The sequence below is a fragment of the Lynx canadensis genome, chromosome D3, assembly GCF_007474595.2.
Source record: "Lynx canadensis isolate LIC74 chromosome D3, mLynCan4.pri.v2, whole genome shotgun sequence".
NCBI classification, from domain to species: Eukaryota; Metazoa; Chordata; class Mammalia; order Carnivora; family Felidae; genus Lynx; species Lynx canadensis.
In genome coordinates, this window is record NC_044314.2 from 77339767 (window position 1) to 77361581 (window position 21815).

The following is a 21815-nucleotide window of genomic DNA, read 5'->3' on the forward strand; positions in this document are numbered from 1 at the left end:
ATTACCCACGATCACACGGCTAATAAATGATGTTCTCAACTACCTATGAGATAAGCGGTTCTCTATTTTACAGATATGGACATGGCGACTTAGAAAATCTTGTCACATCCATCTGTACTTTGGAAAATTATAAATGATTCCTTCCAACCATAGCAGTGAGATTCGAAGGATCACATACAAACATCATTAAAGAGATGAACAAATAATTTTTCAGACTAACCTCAACTAGTTAGAAACCTATTATACGCCCGGCACTGTGCTGAGCACAAGGAATGCCAAAATATATTCATATTGAGGTCTTTAAAATATTCACAGTTTCCTAAGTGAATTAAGCAAATAAGAAACTACAGTGGCTAGGCCAGTGCTCATCAAGGGCAAGGCCATGTTCAGTTCGCACCCAAATATCATGAAGCCGAATGGCTATGGATGAGTCCAGCACCTTCGAGGCTCTATTTGAGCTGCAGATGAACACGTGTTCAAAGCCCAGCTAAGGGAGCCAAATGTAACAACAGCCAAGAAAACTTAAGTTAGTGGTGGTCAGAAAGCTATTATAATCTTTGTTTGCATTCCTCAACTTAAATCTTTCCAGAAAATCCAAGTCCAGCTAGTAAGTAAACTGGAGAAAAAGTTCAGTGGGAAGTATGATATCTTTATTGCCCAGAGTTGCCTGAGCCAACTCAAAAAACGCTGTACAAAAAATAAGCAAGCGTTCCACACTCTGGCAGCTGTGCACGATGCAATCCTGGAGAGCTTAGTCTTCCCAAGTAAAATTGTGCACAAGAGAGTCCACATGAAACTGGATGGCAGCCCGCTCATAAAGGTTCATTTGGATAAAGCATAGCAGAACAATGTGGAACACAAAGGTAAAACTTTTCCTGTCTATAACAAGCTCACTGGCAAGGATGTTAATTTTGAATTCCCCGAGTTTCACTTGTAAACAAAACTAACTGAAAAACATATCATTCACAGAAAGCAAGCAAGCAAGCCAGCCAGCAAACTACAATGGAAAATGGTAGTAAGAGCTATAATAGGGGCACCTGGGTGGCTCAGTAGGTTAAGCGTCTGACTTTGGCTTAGGTCATGATCTCATGGTTTGTGAGCCCCGCATCATCAGGCTAACAGTGCCTGCCTGGGATTCTCTCTCTCCCTCTCTCTGCCCCTCCCCAAATTGCACATGCACGCATGCGCATGCTCTCTCTCTAAATAAATAAATAAACTGAAGAAAAAAAACCCTCTAATTCCTTTAAAAAAGAAAAGAGCTATAGTAAAGTTAATACAAAATGCTGACTGTAGCAAAGGCTCCAAGGAGAGAAGTACAAAGAGGTGAGGGCAGGTAGAAGAAGGCTTCCCAGACAGGTGTCACTTGAGCTGAGCATGGAAGGATGAGTGGAATTTCAGCAGTCATATATGAACAAATAAATAGACAAAATCCTGGGATTCCCCTAATTGGATCCTTTTGGGCTCCTTATTTATCATCACGTGTGATACAAAACATTAGTAAGTACTGTATATATAAATCAATCAATTTCTTGAAATTAAGTTTTAACTGAAATTAGGAAAATTAGGTACTGATCTCATATTTTTAAATTTCCTTAAAATGCTTGTCTTGCTTCACTCTTTGCAGTTTTTTCCCCACAAATCATATTGAAATGGGAGAACAGGTACATAATGTTGGTCTGAAAACTTACTTTGATGTCTAGAAGGAACAGTCCCAAATCCTGAGCTCCATCCTTATATATGACTAGATAAGGAAGATATACTACGGTTCCTTGATGAATTTTTATTTCCTTTAACAACAATGTGAGAACTCTGATTACATGGATGAATCATTCCTTCTATCACTCTTAAAAATAAAAGAGAGGGAAAGAGGAAAAGCCTGTGCAGTTCTTCCAAAAGAAAGCAGTGGGTGTCCATCTGTCAGGCTACACATTAAACCAGGAAGGGATTTTTCATTTTCAAAATAGTTTCTTAGGGTCCTTGGCGCTTTCTCCTTGTGAAATATTTACAGGAAACATACATTTAAAAAGAGAATCAAAGCAGAAACATATAGAAATCCAAGCAAAACTCACCACCTCCATCCTCTTTTGAGCAAGATGGTCTACATTACCCTTTCCATAAAAAAAGAACAGGAAAATCTGGGGTTGAAGTAAACATCCATGCTCTGCCAGTTGGTGCTAAAAGCGTAGCTTTGTGACAGCAGAAGAGGGAGGGTGAGTGGTGATTGTGTCTGACTCGCTAAACAGTCACCAGAGCTTTCCTTCCCATTTATGAACTTCTTAAGTTCAAAAAATGGAATGACCAAAGAACAGCCTTTCATATGTTTATTTTTCAGAGTAGTCTAGCATATGTTTCTCAAGAAAGGTCTGCGAATTCTTTGCATCAGAATCATCAGAGAAGCTTGTTCAATAAAGATTCCCAATACCCATCCCAGATTTACGGGTTCAAAATCTCTGGTATTGGGGGCCCAGGAATCTGCATTTTAAACATCAAACTAGGTGATTCTTAGGCACATCAAAGTTTTAGAGAATTGACCTTGTAATCTACTTGGAAACCACACCGTATCTCAATTTCCTCCTTCTGCATCAGAAAACCAGAGTTACTGTACATCTTGTGAGTTAGCATTCACACTACTGGTTGACAAGATTCAGAGACATGGCCGCTGAGACGCGACTGGGGGCTCTTCCTAAGGTCCCTTCATTTCTGGTAAATTCTATATTCAACGTGGGAAGAAAGAAAAAGGACTTCGGGTGCTCAACGACTAGCCTCTGGATCCCAGAGATCATGCATAGCTCTCTAGTAAAGGGTTTCAGGGCGCGTTCGATCACTACTGTCTCCTACCGGCCGCCGTCGACCCTCTAGTGATGCAACATGACGTACGGTCTGGCTGCTGTCACCCTACTGCCAAGATGGCGGCCCCCAGGAGCTGCGCTCTCTGGAGCTATTGCGGTCGTAGGTGGTCGCGGCTGATGCGGTGCTGCGAGCTCCCCGGGCTTCGTAGCTCCTGGCCTGGGGGTCCGCTGGGTGCGCGGCAATTATCCCAAGAGAAGCAGGCAACGGAAACACACTTCGGATTTGAGACTGTGTCGGAGGAAGAGAAGGGGGGCAAAGGTGAAAGGGGCGAGAGGGCGGATGGAGGGATCTATTTGCGATCTAGTTTCTTCTGCTCAGCTAGGAGTTGGTTTTACGTCCTGTTGACCCGTATGCCGTGGCCTGTGCAGTCCTGACCTTCAAGGAGTCACCTCAGCCTGACTCCTCAGAGCTTAGATGCCTCCTCTTATTGAACACAATAATTCTCACTAAATCCCATCAGTTGGATGTTTATGATGTGCCAGGCACCATGCAGATATTATTTCCACTTCTCATTTCAACCTCCCGACAGTGGGTATTGTTATGCCCAAGTTACACATGAGGAAACTGAGACTTAAAGATCAAACAACAATTTGCCCAATTTAACATGGTGGAACCAGCATTCCAACTCAGTTTGGTGTGACCACACAGCTCATGTTTTTCACCTCTTGCTAAAGGGATGGACCATTTTTTCTAGAAAGGAAGAAGGAAACTAACTTCTCTGGACCTCAGCTTCCAAGTTTTATATGTAGGAATAATAGTAACCTTTCTCTTAGAGTTATAATAAGGATTAGATTACTTCATAAGTTAAAGTATTTTGAACAACGCCTGGCACTTCATAACTGCTAGATAAAGGTTAGGTATTGTTGAGCACTTTCTTTGTGTCCATTGTGCTATAGGCATGGGAAAGGAAAAGAACTATTTTAAAACTCCCATCTGTACCACTTATAATGGGGAAGGTATTATGCCCATTTTACAGATGGGTGTGGTGAGGCTCTGAGAGTTTCCTTCACTTGGCCTATGGTCACCCAGGAAATAAAGAGAAAGAATTCACAATGGAATGTCCCATCCTTCTAAAGACCACTTCGTTGTCTTACCTCTCACCTCCGCCTTACTAAATACATAGATTTACTGTAGTAACTCTTTGAATATTTATTTTAAATTAACATTTATTTCACAGAACTGTGAATCCCCAGAAAGCTAGTACAGTGGCTCATTCATGTCTATATCTTAGTGCTTGATGCACATTAAAAGCTTGATAACTGCTTGTGAAATAAGAGGAGCCAAGTAAAATGACAGTAAACTTTTATTAAGGACTTGAAACATTTTTACATACTTCACATTAATTCTTACAAATACAACCCTATGAGGTAGGGATTAGTAGCCGGATATTATAGATGGAGAAACTGTTGAAACAGAGATGTTAAGTCACTTGCCCAAGGTTCTGCTAATAAGTGGCAAAATTGGGGATTTGAATTCAGGTGGGTTGCTTCCAAAATGATAATGCCTAACCTCTGTATTGTACTTTACAACATATAAACAACATCTCACACAATGACAAGCAAGGAAGAAATTACCCACTGAGCTAAATCTAGATCTCCCACCTTGGGAGCCAACATTGAAGTGCAGGCAGTCTTCCTCTTGCACACTATTGCAGGACTATAAAAATGACCATGCACGCTGAAATCATGTACAATGATCTTAATTATCAATGAGAAAAATTGCAACTGTTCCATGACCTCTAAAAATTATTGAACATCAGGGTCACCTGGCTGGCTCAGTTGGTGGAGCATGTGACTCTTGACCTCAGGGTCATGAGGGCATAGAGCTTACTTAAAACAAAATTGTTGGGGCGCCTGGGTGGCTCAGTCTGTTGAGCATCTGACTTTAGCTCAGGTCATGATCTCACAGTTCGTGGGTTCGTGCCCCGCATCAGGTTCTGTGCTGACCGCTTGCTCAGAGCCTGGAGCCTGCTTCAGATTCTGTGTCTCCTTCTCTCTCTCTGCCCCTCTCCCACTCAAGCTTTGTCTCACTCTGTTTCTCAAAAATAAATATATGTAAAAAAAATTTTTTTTAAATTATTGAACATCAAAAACTTCCTCACTGTTAATTATAAATGTATAGGGCCAATGAAACAAATAGTAAAGTCAATATTTACTTAGCACACTATAATTTAAAGTTAGGTTTAGGGGCGCCTGGGTGGCGCAGTCGGTTAAGCGTCCGACTTCAGCCAGGTCACGATCTCGCGGTCCGTGAGTTCGAGCCCCGCATCGGGCTCTGGGCTGATGGCTCAGAGCCTGGAGCCTGCTTCCGATTCTGTGTCTCCCTCTCTCTCTGCCCCTCCCCCGTTCATGCTCTGTCTCTCTCTGTCCCAAAAATAAATAAACGTTGAAAAAAAAATTAAAAAAAAAATAAATAAAGTTAGGTTTAATTTGTTTTTATTCTTTTTTTTTTTTTTTTTTAAGTGGGCTACACACCCAACCTGGGGCTTGAACACACAACCCTGAGATAAAGAGTCAGATGCTCTACTGACTAGGCCAGCCAAATGCCCCCAGATTAGGTTTAATTTTAACTTATTTAATGTAGGGGCGCCTGGGTGGCTCAGTGGGTTGAGCATCCGACTTTGGCTCAGGTCATGATCTCACGGTTTGTGAACTTGAGCGCCATGTTGGGCTCTGTGCGGACAGCTCAGAACCTGGAGCCTGCTTTGGATTCTGTGTCTCCCTTGCTCTCTGCCCCTCCCCTGCTCACACTCTGTCTCTCTCTCAAAAATAAATAAACATTTAAAAATATTATAAAGATGTAACACATAAAAAAATCTTATTTAATATAGTTAGGATTTTCAAATTTAAAATTTTTCAATTGAATTGAATTATTAAAATTCTAATAAAATTAGAAACACTAAGCTGTTTTATTCCTTCATAAAAAAATGAATGAAGAGTAGTTTGAACAGTGTTTGCTACCTTCTGGTCATATATTTACAATAGGGAGCAAGCATCTTCTCTATGCCTTGGCAAATTGCCATACTCCTTTCTAAGTTTCAATCAGCTTGTAACATTTTATCTTTTCACTTTCAAGGGTCATGAAATATCTCCAGGAATTCCTTTAGTGTGAGATTTTTTCACTGGCATCATTTCCTCTGGGACATCTTCAACCTTTTGTCACAACCACATCCTCATTTATGTCCATAAGTTGATCTTCACAAAGTTTTTCCAGCTTCGTAGCTAGAGTCTCTCAAGTATCAACGTTGTCAGCTGTTTCTCCTATAATCCCATGGACGTTTCACTTCCAGTATTACCACTTTTCACTTCTTTGCAGTGCTTTCATTTTCGTTGGCCAATTTCCTCTTTTTTTTAAATTTTTTTTTTAACATTTATTCATTTTTGAGAGACAGAGAGAGACAGGGCATGAGCGGGGGTGGGGCAGAGAGAGAGGGAGACGCAGAACCTGAAGCAGGCTCCAGGCTCCCAGCTGTCTAGGACAGAGCCCAACATGGGGCTCAGACTCAACAACAGTGAGATTAGACCTGAGTTGAAGTCAGACGCTTAACTGACTGAGCCATGCAGGCGCCCCGGCCAATTTCCTCTTTGAATTACCTAGTTTTGTAAAATGCCGCATGTGTTTACAACTGAGAGATAAGGAGGTAACACAACTACATGCTTTGCTGTCTGTGTGTGAACTGAATGACTGATGTGCAGTGACCTAGCAACCACAAACTTAAAGAAGTGACATGATTGGTTACTGATCATGATATGTCTGTTATTTACAGATTGATTTATGAACTGAAGAACTACCAGCGGAGTTTGCACTGTATGCAATTACTCACAGTTTATATACCATTGGAACTGAATGATGTTGCTGGGGGACTGATGTTATTTAACTAAGCCACCATAACTGAAATTCATGTATATCAGAACCATGCAAAGCAAAAATTGCTTATACTCAAGGGGTTGAGCCTTAGTGTCCCTCAATACCCCAAAAGATGTTCAAAAGAAAAAAGCAAGCTTGGAGATCCTGGGGTTGAGAAAGGCGCTCAAGATGGAGTTAAAGGAGGAGCTCTATAGTGTGCTGATTCAGCAGAGGACAGTGATGGTTTGGATCTGTGCAGCACATTTCATCTGAAACTCAACGCGTCTCTCCTTCATTACCTAATTTAGCCTTATGGCAGGGTGATAGGGAGCTGACACTGAGTTTTTCATCTTATGGGCAGAGAAACAGGTGTAAAGCAGTTAAATGTAACCTGTGCTTTAAAGTGTTTTGGATAGTAAATTCCTTTTCCAGTTATCTCAGATTCCACATTCACCCTGATCCTATTAGATTAATGAGGAGAAAATTTAGGAGGGCCCTCTACAGGGTGGCTTGGCCCTAAATTGTACCTGTTGTTTTTCTGTGATCCCAGCAGAGATGAACTGAGACCTTCCCGTCTATTAGCCATGTCTTTCCAATGGTTTTGTTGTTTTTCTACTATAATAACCATTAGAAAAATTGCCTACCCCCCCCACCCCATCCTCTAAGAACTGGAAACCTATTTAGTACCAAGTAGGTGTGTGGCATTATTGAGGCATTGGTCCTAGATAAAGGTAACTAAGACAGCAGAAAAGAGGTTGGTTTCCTACCTAGAATAATTTAAGCCTTTTTAAAAAGAGGTTAAGGGGTAGATTGAGGGGGGCACCTGGGTGGCTCAGTTTGTTGAGTGTCTGAATTCGGCTCAGGTCATGATCTTGCAGTTTGTGAGTTCGAGCCCCACATTGGGCTTGCTGCTGTCAGCACAGAGCCCACTTCGGATTTTCTGTCTCCCTCTTTCTGCACCCGCTGCACTCTCTCAAAAATAAATAAACATTAAAAAAAAAGGGGGGGGGTAGATTTGGGCATCAAGCATTATAGCTTAACTTCAACAAAGACAGGCAACTTTAGGGGAGAAAAGCTTCATCCTCTTTCATTTAGGACTTCCCCAAGTTAATCTTGTTAATAGCACAATTAATTGTGTTGTATTTCTCCTATGTCAGTCTATCATGTGTTTGAAAGTGTGGCCAAGAAGTATGATGTGATGAATGATATGATGAGCCTTGGTATCCACCGTATTTGGAAGGATTTGCTGCTCTGGAAGATGCGCCCGTTTCCTGGGACCCAGCTGCTCGATGTTGCTGGAGGCACAGGTAATGTCCAGTTGAGAATCCTTGAGTATCCTAAGCATTATTTTACGGAAGTTAGTGTTTCTTGTTGGAATGAGCTAGCTTAACTACGATTAGGCTGAAGATGGTAATTGAAAATCAATATACTTCTTTCTTTAAATTTTTTTATTTTTTTTTATAATTTTTTTTTTCAACGTTTATTTATTTTTGGGACAGAGAGAGACAGAGCATGAACGGGGGAGGGGCAGAGAGAGAGGGAGACACAGAATCGGAAACAGGCTCCAGGCTCTGAGCCATCAGCCCAGAGCCCGACGCGGGGCTCGAACCCACGGACCGCGAGATCGTGACCTGGCTGAAGTCGGACGCTTAACCGACTGCGCCACCCAGGCGCCCCTCTTTAAATTTTTTTTAATGTTTATTTATTTTGAGAGAGAGAGAGAGAGAGACAGTGTGCATGGGGGAGGGGCAGAGAGAGGAGAGAGAGTGGGGGAGGGGCACAGAGAGAGGAGAGAGAGAATCCACACCACTGTCAGCACAGAGCCTGATGTGGGGCTCAAATTCATGAAACTGTGAGATCATAAATTGAGTCTAGATCAAGAGTTGGATGCTTAGCCCACTGAGCCACTTAGGCACCCCCAAAATCAATATACTTCTAAGAAACGTTTAACTAAATATCACTCAAAAGCACAAAATATCAACTTTATGCCTATCATTTTTCGAAAATGCACAGGTTACAAAGTAAATAGATTACTTGTTACTCCAGCAACATCTCACCCTCTACTTGACCATTTTCTTTTCTTTTTTTATTTATTTTTGAGAGAGAGAGAGAGCACGAGCAGGGCAAGTGGCATAGAGATAGAGAGACACAGAATCTGAAGCAGACTGCAGGCTCCAAGCTGTGAGCTGTCAGCACAGAGCCCGATGTGCGGCTCGAACTCACAAGCTGTGAGATCACGACCTCAGCCAAAGTCGGATGCTTAACCGACTGAGCCACCCAGGCACCCGACCATTTTATTTTCTGTTTAACCTTTAATCCACTTTCCCTTTTTCTTTGGGAGGGATGCCCTTTACAATATTCCATAAGCTCTCTAGACAACCTTTTCTGCTCAATCCACTATCACATCAGAAATCAAAAGCTCAATTGTGTTTTGTTTTTTTTTGAGCAGCAGGCAAAAGTTTATTAGAATATAAGATTACAAACAATTGTAGGAAAACTCTCTTTACAGACAGGGGACGTTTGAAAGTGAATGCCCCAAAAGTTCAATTGTTTATATGTGGTTCTTTGTTACGTGGTGCACACTAGGCATTTGGGGAGAAAATGTCATGGGTTTCTAAAATGCATCTTGAGATGTTATCAAATGGTTAATTTACACGTTAAATTACATTAGAATAATGTGTCATACAATGTAATAATGTCATAATCTATACCAATTGAATAATATGGAATAACAAATTACAGAACAGTCTCCATGTGTGAAACACGTTTATGTCTGGTCCTCTCCTCAATGGAAGCTCAGAAAGCAGTAAGACACCTTGTTCAGTGGAAGACAATTTAACAGAATCTATTAAAATTTAGAATCTTTAGGGGCTCCTGGGTGGCTCAGTTGGTTAAACATCTGACTTGTGGTTTCAGCTCAGGTCATGATCTCAAGCCTTATGAGTTCCAGCTCTTCATCAGGCTCCACGCTGATAGTGCGGAGCCTACTTGGGATTCTTTCTCTCCCTCTCCCCCTGTTCCCTGCTCCTGTGCGCTCTCTTTCTCAAAAATAAATAAAACTTTTTTAAAAATCTAGAATCTTTATAGTCTAGGATCCTACAATTCCAATTCTCCATGTGTAGTCTAAAAAAAAGAAAAAAATAACTTGCACAAAGATACAGATATAGAAAGGGTTCAGTCAGAGCTGCTTACATCTGTGGCTTAACCCATAACATTATTGCATACTGGCAACTGCCCATTTAGAAAATGTAATTAGAAGGTAATCCCATATATTAAAAAAGACATTTTAAAAATATATAGCTACAAATATGCTCACTGCATCATTTTTAGTAGTAGTGAAAAATTGGAAGTAACCTATTTCTGCCTCAGTAAAGAAATTGTTTTAAATTAAGATACATCCCTTCTACGAAATATTATGTAGCTATTTAAATGAATGCTATAAATACTGGTGGAAAGTTCTCAAGGACATATTCAGTGGGAAGAGAAAGAAAACAAGTTGTGTAACTATGTGTAGAATATCCCGGTGTAGGTTTTAAGTTGTTTTATAGGAGTACGTATAAAATACTTAGATATATAGAAAAGTGACCAGAGAATGCCTAATTTGTTGCAGAGACTGGAAAAACTTAAGAAGATATATTTCTTGCAAATAGTGTAAGGATAACAAAGACAACTTTATAACAAAGGAAATGCGATCCTAGAAAGCACTGTTTTGGCCCAAACAGTATTTACCTGGTCACGATAACATAAACACTTTTGATTTTCAGCTTTTAGACTCTAACCAACAAAGCAGAGGAGACATAATTATAGCGGTAGAACAAACAATGTATGTTATCAGTCATGATGGCACTAAACTTCACACAATAGAAGGCTGAAGGGGTTCAAGAGGTACCATCTGTAGCTGATGAAATAGAAATAAAATATTAATTAGTCTGTTACTCTAGTTTACAAAGGGATCTGTGAGGAACTATGAAATATGATACAAATATATTGGGAAGATGGAGGCAACCAGAGAAGAGGGGTGGGGTATCATTATAAGCACGGTAAGTAAAGAGCTGGAACCAACAGAAGGAACAGCTGAAAGAGTTGAGAAAGATGGTCTCTGGGGAGCTGAACTGGGCATGGGAAGTGGTAGGGCAGGGAACCATTGCTGGTAACTATACCCTTATGTTGCTTTCCTAACAATTATTAGAGACTAGAAGGGCTTCACACTAAGCACTTGACACTGGTTGTGTCTGGAGAGGGTATGGAGAAAGAATGGAACTTCTATGTTTTCTTCTAAATATTTAGATGAGTCTTTTGTAGTGAGAACGTATCCGTGCATTATTTATGCTATTTTTTTTAAGTTTTGTTTTTTGTTTTTTGTTTTTCTTTAAGTAGGCTCGATGCCCAGCGTGGAACGCAGTGGGGGGCTTGAACTCACGATGCTTGAGATCAAGACCTGAGCTAAAATTAAGAGTTGGATGCTCAACCAACTGAGCCACCCAGGCACCCTAAAAGGTTTTTAAGAATATTAGAAGTTAACAGGGAACCTGGCTGGTTCAGTTGATAGAACATGCAACTCTTTTTTTCTCAATTTTTTATTTTAGAGAGAGAGAGAGTGAGAGAGCACAAGCAGGGGAGGGGCAGAGGGGGAGAGAGAGGGAGAGAGAGAGAGAGAGAGAGAAAGAGAGAAAGAGAGAGAGAATCCTAAGCAGCCTCCACACTCAGTGCAGAACCCGATTCAGGACTCAATCCCACGACCCTGGGATCATGACCTAAGCCAAAATCAAGAGTTGGATGTTCAACAACTGAGCCACCCAGGTGTCCCAAGTGTCTGACTCTTGATTTCAGCCCAGGTCATGATCTGATCTCATGGTTCATGGGATGGACATGTCGAGCTTTGCGCTGGCAGCATGGAACCTGCTTGGGTTTCTCTCTCTCTCTCTCTCTCTCTCTCTCTCTCTCTCTCTCTCTCTCTGCCTCTCCGCCATTCCTGTGTATGTGTGTGCTCTCTCTCTCAAAATAAATAAAATAAACATTAAAAAATAAAATGAAATCTTAAAAAATATATTAGAAGGGACACCTGGGTGGCTCAGTTGGTTAAGCATCCAGCTAACTCTTGGTTCCAGTTCAGGTCAAGTTCTCACAGTTTGTGGGTTCGAGCCCCATGTCAGGCTCTGCACTGGCAGCACAGAGCCTGCTTGGGATCCTCTCTCTCCCCCCTCCCCTGTTTGTGCTTGCTTTCTCTCTCTCTCAAAATTAAATAAGTAAGCTTTAAATGTATATATATATATATATATATATATATATATATATATATATATGAAGTTTTTAAAAATTGATGTTAGTAGTTACTATATAAATGAAGAGAAACTTCAATTTTTGTACACTCCTCAAATCTTGTCCCTTTGTATCTCTGGGTTTTGGAAATGCTGGGGTTTTGTTTCTATTTGTGTTTGCATCTTTCCTCTTGTTGGCTTTCCACAGGTGACATTGCATTCCGGTTCCTTAATTATGTTCGGGCACAGCATAAGGGAAAGCAGAAGAGGCAGTTACGGGCCCAGCAAAATTTATCCTGGGAAGAAATTGCCAAAAAGTACCAAAACGAAGAGGACCCCTTGGGCGGTTCCCAGGTTGTGGTCTGTGACATCAACAAGGAGATGCTAAAGATTGGAAAGCAGAAAGCCCATGCTCGGGGATACAAAGCTGGTAAGTCAGTCCTACAGAAAGTAGACACTGCAGAAATGTTCGTGTCCTTTTTGTTTTTTGGGTTTTTTTTTAACATTTATTTTTGAGAGACAGAAAGAGACAGAGCATGAGCAGAGGAGGGGCAGACAGAGAGGGAGACACAGAAACCAAAGTAAGCTCCAGGCTCTGAGCTGTTAGCACAGAGCCCAAGGCAGAGCTGGAACCCACAAACCAGGAGATTATGACCTGAGCCGAAGTCAGACACTTAACCAACTGAGTCAACCAGGCGCCCCATTTTTGTATGTTTATGAAATGAGATATATAAAATGTTGAAGAGCTTTATTTTTCAGCCTCCAAAAACGTACAGATAGGCAGGAATCAACGATAATTTGCATGAATCCAGTTTGTATGCTGTTATGTACATTATTTCAGCACCCCAAGGAGTTAGATTATCAGCCCCATGTGACCAAAGCCCAAAAAGTTGAAGTGTCCTACTCAAGTCACACAACTTTTAAATAGGCAGACCCCAATTTGGAGCTGAATCTTCTCATCTCAGCCCTTAGGCCCTGAGATAGTTTTGCCTTCAATTCCCGGCAACTCCCTGCTGACCCCAGTGTCCTGTTTTTGAGCCATATCATATCCCATCAGTACTCAAAGGGGTTGACAGATGTGGTAGCTGAGAAGGTGCTTTGCCCCTGAAGCAGAAACTTGTCCTTCAGACACAAGGAGTGCAAGCAGCTGACAGCCTCCAGCTCTTACAACTTTTAGGCTCTGCCTCAGCTTCCAAGTTGGGCTCTTTTCTGGCAGGGCTCCAGAGCTCCCTGTTGGCTTGGCTAAGGCTTTATCAGATCTGCACTGATCTGTAGGCTTTCTCTGCTCAGTCTTGCTTCCCCTTCCTTTTATCTTCCCTGGGTGTTCTCCCCTGCACTCCCCCTCCAAAACAAACAAACAAACAAAACATTTGCACTCCTCCATCATCTCAGCATGTTTCTTGCTTTTTTTTTTTTTTTTTTAATTATTTTATCAGCATCTGCTTTTCAGAGGCCCCAGCTGATAGAGTTAAAGAAACACCCGCAAACAGTACTCTCAGCAGCAGACAGGAGAGTGACTGCACATCTCTGGGAACCCACTGCAACCTGAAAATGGACAGTTTGTGCCCTGGCTTAAAAACCTAGATTTCACATTTCGCTTTCTGTTTGTTTTCATATTTTAAAATACTTTCCCCCAGTTTTTTCCAAGTAGAAGTGAGGATCCGGCAGCCACACCACCGTTTAGCTCACTTTTCACAGCTGCTGCACTGCCCTCTTCCCAGCTCGCCAAGCACTGCAGGCAGCCACTGTGTGAGACAGTGGGATAGGACAAAGAAAATAAAGTCCCTCAGGTCAACATCAGCGTTCCTGGCCTCCCCTTCCCCCACCAGGAGTGTCTATGGTTATTTTAGTTCAATTCTTCCTCCTCCTCCTCCTCCCACCCCCAGAACAAGCTGCCTAGACGAACAACCCACTTGGCCTACAAGATGAAGGGCTCTTTTGTTAACCATCAACGCTGATCAGAAAGCAGACAGTCCCTAGTGTTTTTAGACAAAGGCACTATGTTTCCTTACTCCTACTGAAAAACGTGTTTCCCTTCCCTCTGGTGCTTAGCCGTAAAGAATGGAGAACAACGAAAGAAATGATAGGCAGTGTTCCATTTCTGGATTCACCTCTTCCATACCATAGCTTGCCCTTCAGCCTCTCCCAACTGCCAAGACAAATCCACTGGCATAGGAATTACCAAGTGCTGCATAGGACAGTTTTTTATCTTTCCTCCTGGCTTTGTCAGTCTCCGATAATGATGTCTTTGTAAAAACTCTCATGCAAAAAGAGTTGAAACTAAGGAGGATCCTAGAAATTATTTTGTAATAGTAAAAGTTAATGTGAAAGGCATATTTATGTGTAGCGCTGTTTATTTGTATTTTATGTGGAGCACTTCTTCCCCAAATGTAAGCTCTGTGGGCTGGAGCTTTAAACAAATTATTTCATAGGTTATAAAAGTGGTATATTTGGGAGAACTTTTGGATTTTGGAAAAGTATTAAGAAGAAAGTAAATGTTACCTATAATTGCAAATCATTTTCATTTCCTTTTTATGAAATTAAAGCCTTCCTGTATATACAAATTTAGTATCCTGCCCTAATTCAGCATTGTATCATGAGATTTTTCTATGTCATTAAAAATTCCTTAAAATCATTATTTATTATATTCTCCTGTATGATGTGAATCATGAAGATTTCACATAACCAATTTACATAACCAATAACCAACTGATCTTTCATTTTTTTTCTAGTGTTTTTGCACATTGCACAGCATTGTAACATCCATATTTGTTTCAACGTTTATTTATTTTTGGGACAGAGAGAGACAGAGCATGAACGGGGGAGGGGCAGAGAGAGAGGGAGACACAGAATCGGAAACAGGCTCCAGGCTCTGAGCCATCAGCCCAGAGCCCGACGCGGGGCTCGAACTCACGGACCGCGAGATCGTGACCTGGCTGAAGTCGGACGCTTAACCGACTGCGCCACCCAGGCGCCCCTGTAACATCCATATTTGTAAATTTTTGCATGCATTTGTTAATTTTTTTACCTTCTATATAACCTTGGACAATTGTTTAAACTCTTTACATTTCAATTACTTTATCTATAAAATGGAGAGAATAGGGACGCCTGGGTGGCTCAGTCAGTTAAGCGGCCGACTTCAGCTCAGGTCATGATCTCGCGGTTCGTAAGTTCAAGCCCTGCATCGAGCACTGTGCTAACAGCTTAGAGCCTGGAGCCTGCTTCGGATTCTGTGTCTCCCTCTCTCTCACCCTCTCATTCACTCACACTGTGTCTCTGTCTCTCTCAAAAATAAATAAACTTAAAAAAAAATTTTTAAATAAAGAGAATAAAAACCACCTTATAGTAGGAGGTAATATACCATAGCTATTGAAAAACACAGGCTCTGGGATAAAACAACCTGAGTTCCAGTCCCTCCATATGACCTTGGGTAAGCTGCTTTAACCTTTCTGATACTCAGCTTTGCTCATCTAAAACGTGAGGATGATAATAAGAGCTATCCCATGGAGTTGGTATGAGAATGTGATAAGATAATGTATTTAAAGTGATAATACAGACCCTGCCACCAAGGGGTCGGAGCAGTTGCAATGATGATGATGATGATGATGATGTCATCAATGTCCTCCTCCTAAAAAATCAAATAATTGGGTCAAAGGGTATGCTTATTTTTATTTTATTTTTATTTTATTTTATTTATGCTTGTTAACAACTGCTAGTTTGCTTTCCAGGGAGGTTATTTTCATTTACTGTCCTCTACAGAGCTTTCCTTCTATATTGCATTTTATGTCTAATTCACTGCAAGTTGGGTAATACTAAAGCCGAATCAGTATCCTTAGAGGACATAGTCACCGTTATAGGGTTCCCTTGGGTGTTTTCTGAATTTGTGACCAGACTTGGGTCTTGACCCTTTAATTCTCCAATAGAACCAATATAACTAGGCTAAATTGTGTACTTAGAATACTTCCAATGACACTCTGATACTCTTATTTTTTTATTTTTTAAAATTATTTTTAACATTTTATTTATTTTCAAGAGAGAGACAGAATATGAGTGGGGGAGGGGCAGAGAGAGAGGGAGACAGAATCCACGAAGCAGGCTCCAGGCTCTGAGCTGTCAGCACGGAGCCCAACCTGGGGCCCGAACCCATGAACTATGAGATCATGGCTTGAGACAAAGTCAGACACTTAACCGACTAAGCCACCCAGGTGCCCTTTAAAAACATTTTTTTTAATGTTTCATTTCCTCTGATACTCTTATTAACTCCACTTTACAGATGAGGAAACCAAGTCAAAGTAGTTTATTCAAGATTATATAGCTAATAAATGGTGAAGCTGGAGTTAGAACCTGGGCAGTCTAACCCCAGGACCCGGGATCTTAACCACGGTGCTTTACACAAAACACTTAGTTGGGTAAAAGTTGCTTGAGGGTGGGCATAACTAAGTATTCATCAGGTTTTACTCTGAGACCCTTGGGGAAAGAACTTCCTGCTGACTTCAAGAAATCAAATCCTCAGGGGGACAGGACACCTTGAAGACAGTGGCCAGGAACCCAGTGATGAAGGCAGGCGTGTGATGGTTGCTGATACCACATGTATGGTATTTGCCCAGCACCAAACTGTTCTCCATTTCTCCCACACCAACTAGGTAGGTGTCCAATGATTCAGTTCACTTCTGAGACTAATCCAGAGTTAGTCTCAGATTCCACAGATTTAGAGGCTCCGTACTGTAAGACTCCCCCCACTTGAGAAGTCAGCCATCTAGGGGGTGTCCAGGCTGCCCATGATTCTGCCTGGCTGACTACACAAATTGGGGGGTTCCCATGATGCCCTCCTCAGGTTTGACAATTCACTGGGTGCAGAAGAGACAGCTACCCAGACTGAGACCAGAAATGATTTTCTCTTTCAGGACTTGCTTGGGTATTGGGAGATGCTGAGGAACTGCCCTTTGATGATGACAAGTTTGATGTTTACACTATTGCCTTTGGGATCCGGAATGTCACACACATTGATCAGGTATGAATGGCTGCATCCTCAGCTTGAGTGACTCTCACGATATTAGATCTCCTGGAATGGCCCCACGGAAAAGGAGGAAGGAGGGAGAGATTCTTCACTCGAACCAGCTCTTGAGTGGAATGACCATGTCAGGCTTAGGGGCTTCAATCCTTGAAGTTGCCAATTTTCCTACTCACAAAATTGAAAAAGACCAAGACCACAGAGCAGATCCTCATAGAAGCCTTTGTTGCTTGGGTTGGTATTCACATCTTTGAGCTGTCTGTCTTGCTCTGGCATTCCATCTGTTTCCTCTCATTTGAGAAGTTGTCTGACTCTGTGAGTTTGCAGATCAGTGGCATTTCCAAGGCCAACACAGAAAAAGGCAAACACTATTTTGGCAGAAGGTAGCTAGAGTAATGGGTTCCTCTATAGGGAGAAGGGAACATTCAGCTTGCAATCTGACACAGCTTTTTGTTCTTTTTTTTAAGATTTTATTTTTAAGTAATTTGTTTGTTTATTTATTTTGAGAGAGGGAGAGACAGCATGAGTTGGGGAGGGGCAGAGAAGAAGAAGAGAATCCCAAGTAGCCTCCATTCTGCCAGCACAGAGCCTGATACTGGGCTCAAACCCACAAACCATGAGATCATCACCTGAGCCGAAGTCAGATGCTTAACTGACTGAGCCACCCAGGCGCCCCTATTTTTAAGTAATTTCTGCACCCAACTTGGGGCTCAAACTCAAAACCCTGAGATCAAGAGTCCCATGCTCCACTGACTGAGCCAGCCAGGCACCACCTGATGCAGTTCTTCTTTATTTCTACTTCAACATTCTATCCCAAAGCATTTGAAGGTAATAGGCAAGGTGCCACGTTTTGGTTCTATAATGGGGGCTCTAGTTATCTGGTTTCTCTGCTTTCGGTGGGAATTTTTTTTTTTTTAATGTTTATTTATTTTTGAGAGAGAGAGAGACAGTGTGGGCGGGGGAAGGGCAGAGAGAGAGGAAGACACAGGCTCTCACCTGTCAGCACAGAGCCTGACATGGGGCTTGAACTCACGAACCGTAAGATCATGACCTGAGCTGAAGTTGGACTCTTAACCGACTGAGCCACTCAGCCACCTTGGTGGGACATCTTTATGATGCACTTCAGCTTGGTTTTTATGACCTGCTTGTGTATGTAGCCAGTTTATTATTTTAATTTAAAAAAATGTTTTTGAATAGGTTCAAAGTACAAAAAGGTGTATCAGTGAAAGTATGCCTCCTATCCATGTGTCCCAACCATTCAGTGCATCCTCTCCCTCCAGACAATCACCAATTTCTTGTGTCAATGTCTTCATTGTTTTTTTCTTTTTTTTATACAAATATTAGCATATGAAACATTTTGCTCATTGCTTTTTTTCCATTAAATATGTATCTTGGAGGGGCACCTGGGTGGTTCAGTCAGTTGAGTGTCCTACTTCAACTCGTGGTCATGATCTCGTGGTTCAGGAGTTCAAGCCCCGCATTGGGCTAACTGATATCAGCACAGAGCCCACTTCGGATCCTCTGACCCCCTCTCTCACCCTCTCCTCCTCCCCTGCTCACATACACACATTCTCTCTCTTTCTCTCTCTCTTAAAAATAAACATTTATTTTATGCATATCCCAATAGATGCATTTCTATAAGATAGGTTCCTTGAAGTAAAATTGCTAGATCAAAAAGGATATCCACTGTGATTTAAATAAGTAATTGTAGGGATGCCTGGCTGGCTCTGTTGGTAAAGCATGTAACCCTTGATCTTGGGGCTGTAAGTTTGAACCCCACGTTGGGCAGTTTACTTTTTTTTTTTAATGTTTATTTTTGAGACAGAGAGCGCAGCAGAGGAGAGGTGGGGAGATACAGAGGATCCAAAGCAGGCTCTGTGCTGACAGCACCAAGCCCGATTCAAGACTTAAACCCATGAACCATGAGATCATGACCTGAGCTGAAGTAGGACACTGAACCCAACTGAACCACCTGAACCACCCAGGTGCCCAAGAGTTTACTTTTAAAAATAAAGAAAAAAGGGGCGCCTGGGTGGCTCAGTCAGTTCAGCATCTGACTTTGGCTCAGGTCATAATCTCAAGGTCCGTGAGTTCAAGCCCCATGTTGGGCTGTGTGCTGACAGCTCAGAGGCTGGAGCCTGCTTCGGATTCTCTGTCTCCCTCTCTTTCTGCCCCTCCCCTGCTCATACTCTGTCTCTCTCAAAAATAAACAAACATTAAAAAATAAAGAAAAAAAATCCTGAAATAAGCTTTTAATAAATAATAATTGTGAAATTGGCCACCATGTGGTTATACCAGTCTGAATGCTCCAAGTAACCTTCTCTTCGTGCCTATAAAATTTAGAATAGTGTAGGGTTATCTCTGCTACTACAGCTTTCCAGCTAAGAATGCACAAGGGAGCTATGGGAATGCTAACTTTTATAATGCCCACCGAAGCTCGAGCTGTCTTGGCCTCATGGAATTGAGTGAGCTCTGCTGAGGAGTATGTTCTCTTGTTCCTTGTTTTGCTCAGGCACTCCAGGAAGCCCATCGAGTCCTGAAGCCAGGAGGACGGTTTCTCTGTCTGGAGTTTAGCCAAGTGAACAATCCCCTCATTTCCAGGTTGGCACTGTTAACAGGGCTTTATTCTCCTTGTCTAGCCAAGGGCTTCCCATCCCCAAATGGACAGAAAATAGCCAGTAAGCTAGAAGCATGAACCTCATAGTTCAGAGTCTCTAGGGGACACAGTGCCACCTCAGGTCAGCCAGTTCTAACGACAACACCTAAGCCAGAAGAATTTCAAAGGCTCAAGTTGGCGCACAGATGTATTTTGACTCATCAATTTTTAAGAAATTGACTTAGATGTTCATATTTAAAAATCAGGAAGTTTTACATGAAAATTTCCAGCTTCAATTGAGAAATCAGATGTATGGCAACACTGAGAAAGCACTTATTCCCACATGGCAGTAGTCAGAGCTGAGTAGTGCTCGTCCCTTCTCCACTTCTTTTTAGATTTACTTATTTTGAGAGAGACAGAGCACAAGTGGGGAAAGGGCAGAGAGAGATGGGGACAGAGGATCCAAAGTGGGCTCCACGCTGATAGCAGAGAGCCCAATGCAGGGGCTCGAACCCATGAACCTGCGAGATCATGACCTGAGCCGAAGTCAGACACTCGACCAACTGAGCCACCCAGGCGCCCCACGCCTCTCCACTTTTATGCTACTTCCTAATTGTACCTTGTTACTCCCTATTGGTCTTGCACCTGGCCCGCATCGCTTATTTCAGGTACTGACCCTACAAGGCATTTGGATTTATGACTCCAGGCCTAAAACTTCTTGCTTATCAGGGGTCATGTTCTAACCTTAATCTTTCATCCTTTTCTTTAGGCTTTATGATCTGTATAGCTTCCAGGTCATTCCTGTCCTGGGAGAAGTCATCGCAGGAGATTGGAAGTCCTACCAATACCTTGTAGAGAGTATCCGACAGTTCCCACCTCAGGTACAAAACCATAATTTTACAACAAAGGGCCTAGAGTTTAAATCCAGGTGATCCTTGCTGTATCTTTCTTTGTGTTTTAGGAGGAGTTCAAAGAGATGATAGAGGATGCGGGTTTTGAGAAAGTGACTTACGAAAGTCTCACGTCAGGCATTGTGGCCATTCATTCTGGCTTCAAACTGTAACTCCTTTGCTGTTCTGGAGTGTGTACCAGTCACATCCTGTCGAAAGCCTGGAAGTAAAGGAAGTGAGACCAGTAGCAGAACATCTCCTCTTAAGGAGGTGGGCCTTGGACTCATGTTCTGATGTGACCAATCTCCAAGTGGAAGAACCAGATTCCTGTCACTTTGTTGCAACTTTCATTGGGAGCTGCTTCCGGCCTTCTCCCAGAGGTATTTGGTCTGTATTTTGTGCTCAACTCCTGCTAATTTTTCTTGGCCGTGCAGTGTGTAGTTGAGGTAAAACTTCTCATTTTTTAAGTGTATTTGTAGCTTCTCTGCTGGTGCTGCCTTCCAGAGGGATAATGAATCATTAGAACCCAATGATTATGTGAACTAGAAAATGTACCTGAGTCAGCCTTTCAGCCTAGGACTAAGTCTGGGGCCAAAAACCAGGGCCCAAGTCAGAGGGTTAACAATCACAACTAGAATTATGAACTGAACCACTAAAGGAGTTTACAATTTGTGCACTATTTGTTATTTCTTCTTGGGGAGGGATCAGTGAGGGAAATACATTTTTGTCAACACTCACTCATTCCTCTTCCACCAAAAACGACTACTGTATCCTCAGTGCCTGTCATGAAGAAAACAATAAATCCTTGTTGAAAGAATAAATGTACCAGCCAACTCCTGCTTTTGTGTTTTATATGGAGAGCTTTTTTTTTTTTTTTGAGAGAGAGAGGGCGCGAGCACAAGCAGGAGAGCAGGAAGGGGAGGAGCAGGGAGAAAATCCCAAGCAGGTTCCACTCCCGGCATCCAGCCCAACATGGGGCTCAATCTCACAACCTTGAGATCTTGACCAGAGCCAAAATCAAGAGTTGGACACTTAACTGAGCCACCCAGGCACCCCTCGAGAGCTTCTTTATCAGAATACATTTGAAGGGTTCTAGAGCCAAAAAAATTATAAAAGTTTGAAAACTATCTAGCCTACCCACCCTCTCCGCCCCAGTACTAAGGGGCAGAGCTAGGCAGAGCACTCATCTCCTCAGTACAGTCTACTGTTTGATGTTAAAGTGAGGCCATAAATATTGTGAAGTGAATGAAGCTTATGGTTTTTAAGGGATTTTAGTAAGAAACTGCAGAAAGCAACCTGTGACTTGGCTGGCCATGTATTGTGGTGAACTTAGTTCAAGGGCATTTCAGAAGCCTTCAGGTATA

General features: G+C 42.1%; 1 protein-coding gene and 1 pseudogene across 1 annotated transcript; both read left to right on the forward strand.

Annotated features, from left to right (window-relative positions):
- Positions 1–382: 382 nt before the first annotated feature.
- LOC115498751 lies at positions 383–937 on the forward strand (annotated as a pseudogene).
- A 1950-nt stretch (positions 938–2887) lies between these two features.
- Positions 2888–21284, forward strand: COQ5 (coenzyme Q5, methyltransferase). The gene is made up of 7 exons (XM_030292368.1): positions 2888–3108; positions 7854–8003; positions 12163–12384; positions 16859–16965; positions 19478–19566; positions 20331–20442; positions 20523–21284. The coding sequence occupies exons 1-7, from the start codon at positions 2907–2909 to the stop codon at positions 20622–20624; spliced, it is 984 nt and encodes a 327-aa protein (XP_030148228.1). The 5' UTR covers positions 2888–2906; the 3' UTR covers positions 20625–21284.
- Positions 21285–21815: the final 531 nt, after the last annotated feature.

Coding starts and splice junctions, on each gene's coding strand:
- COQ5 (XM_030292368.1), top strand. CDS start 2,907: ATGGCGGCCCCCAGGAGCTGCGCTCTCTGGAGCTATTGCGGTCGTAGG. Junction 8,004..12,162: donor CGATGTTGCTGGAGGCACAG/GTAATGTCCAGT, acceptor GGCTTTCCACAG/GTGACATTGCATTCCGGTTC. Junction 20,443..20,522: donor TCCGACAGTTCCCACCTCAG/GTACAAAACCAT, acceptor TTTGTGTTTTAG/GAGGAGTTCAAAGAGATGAT.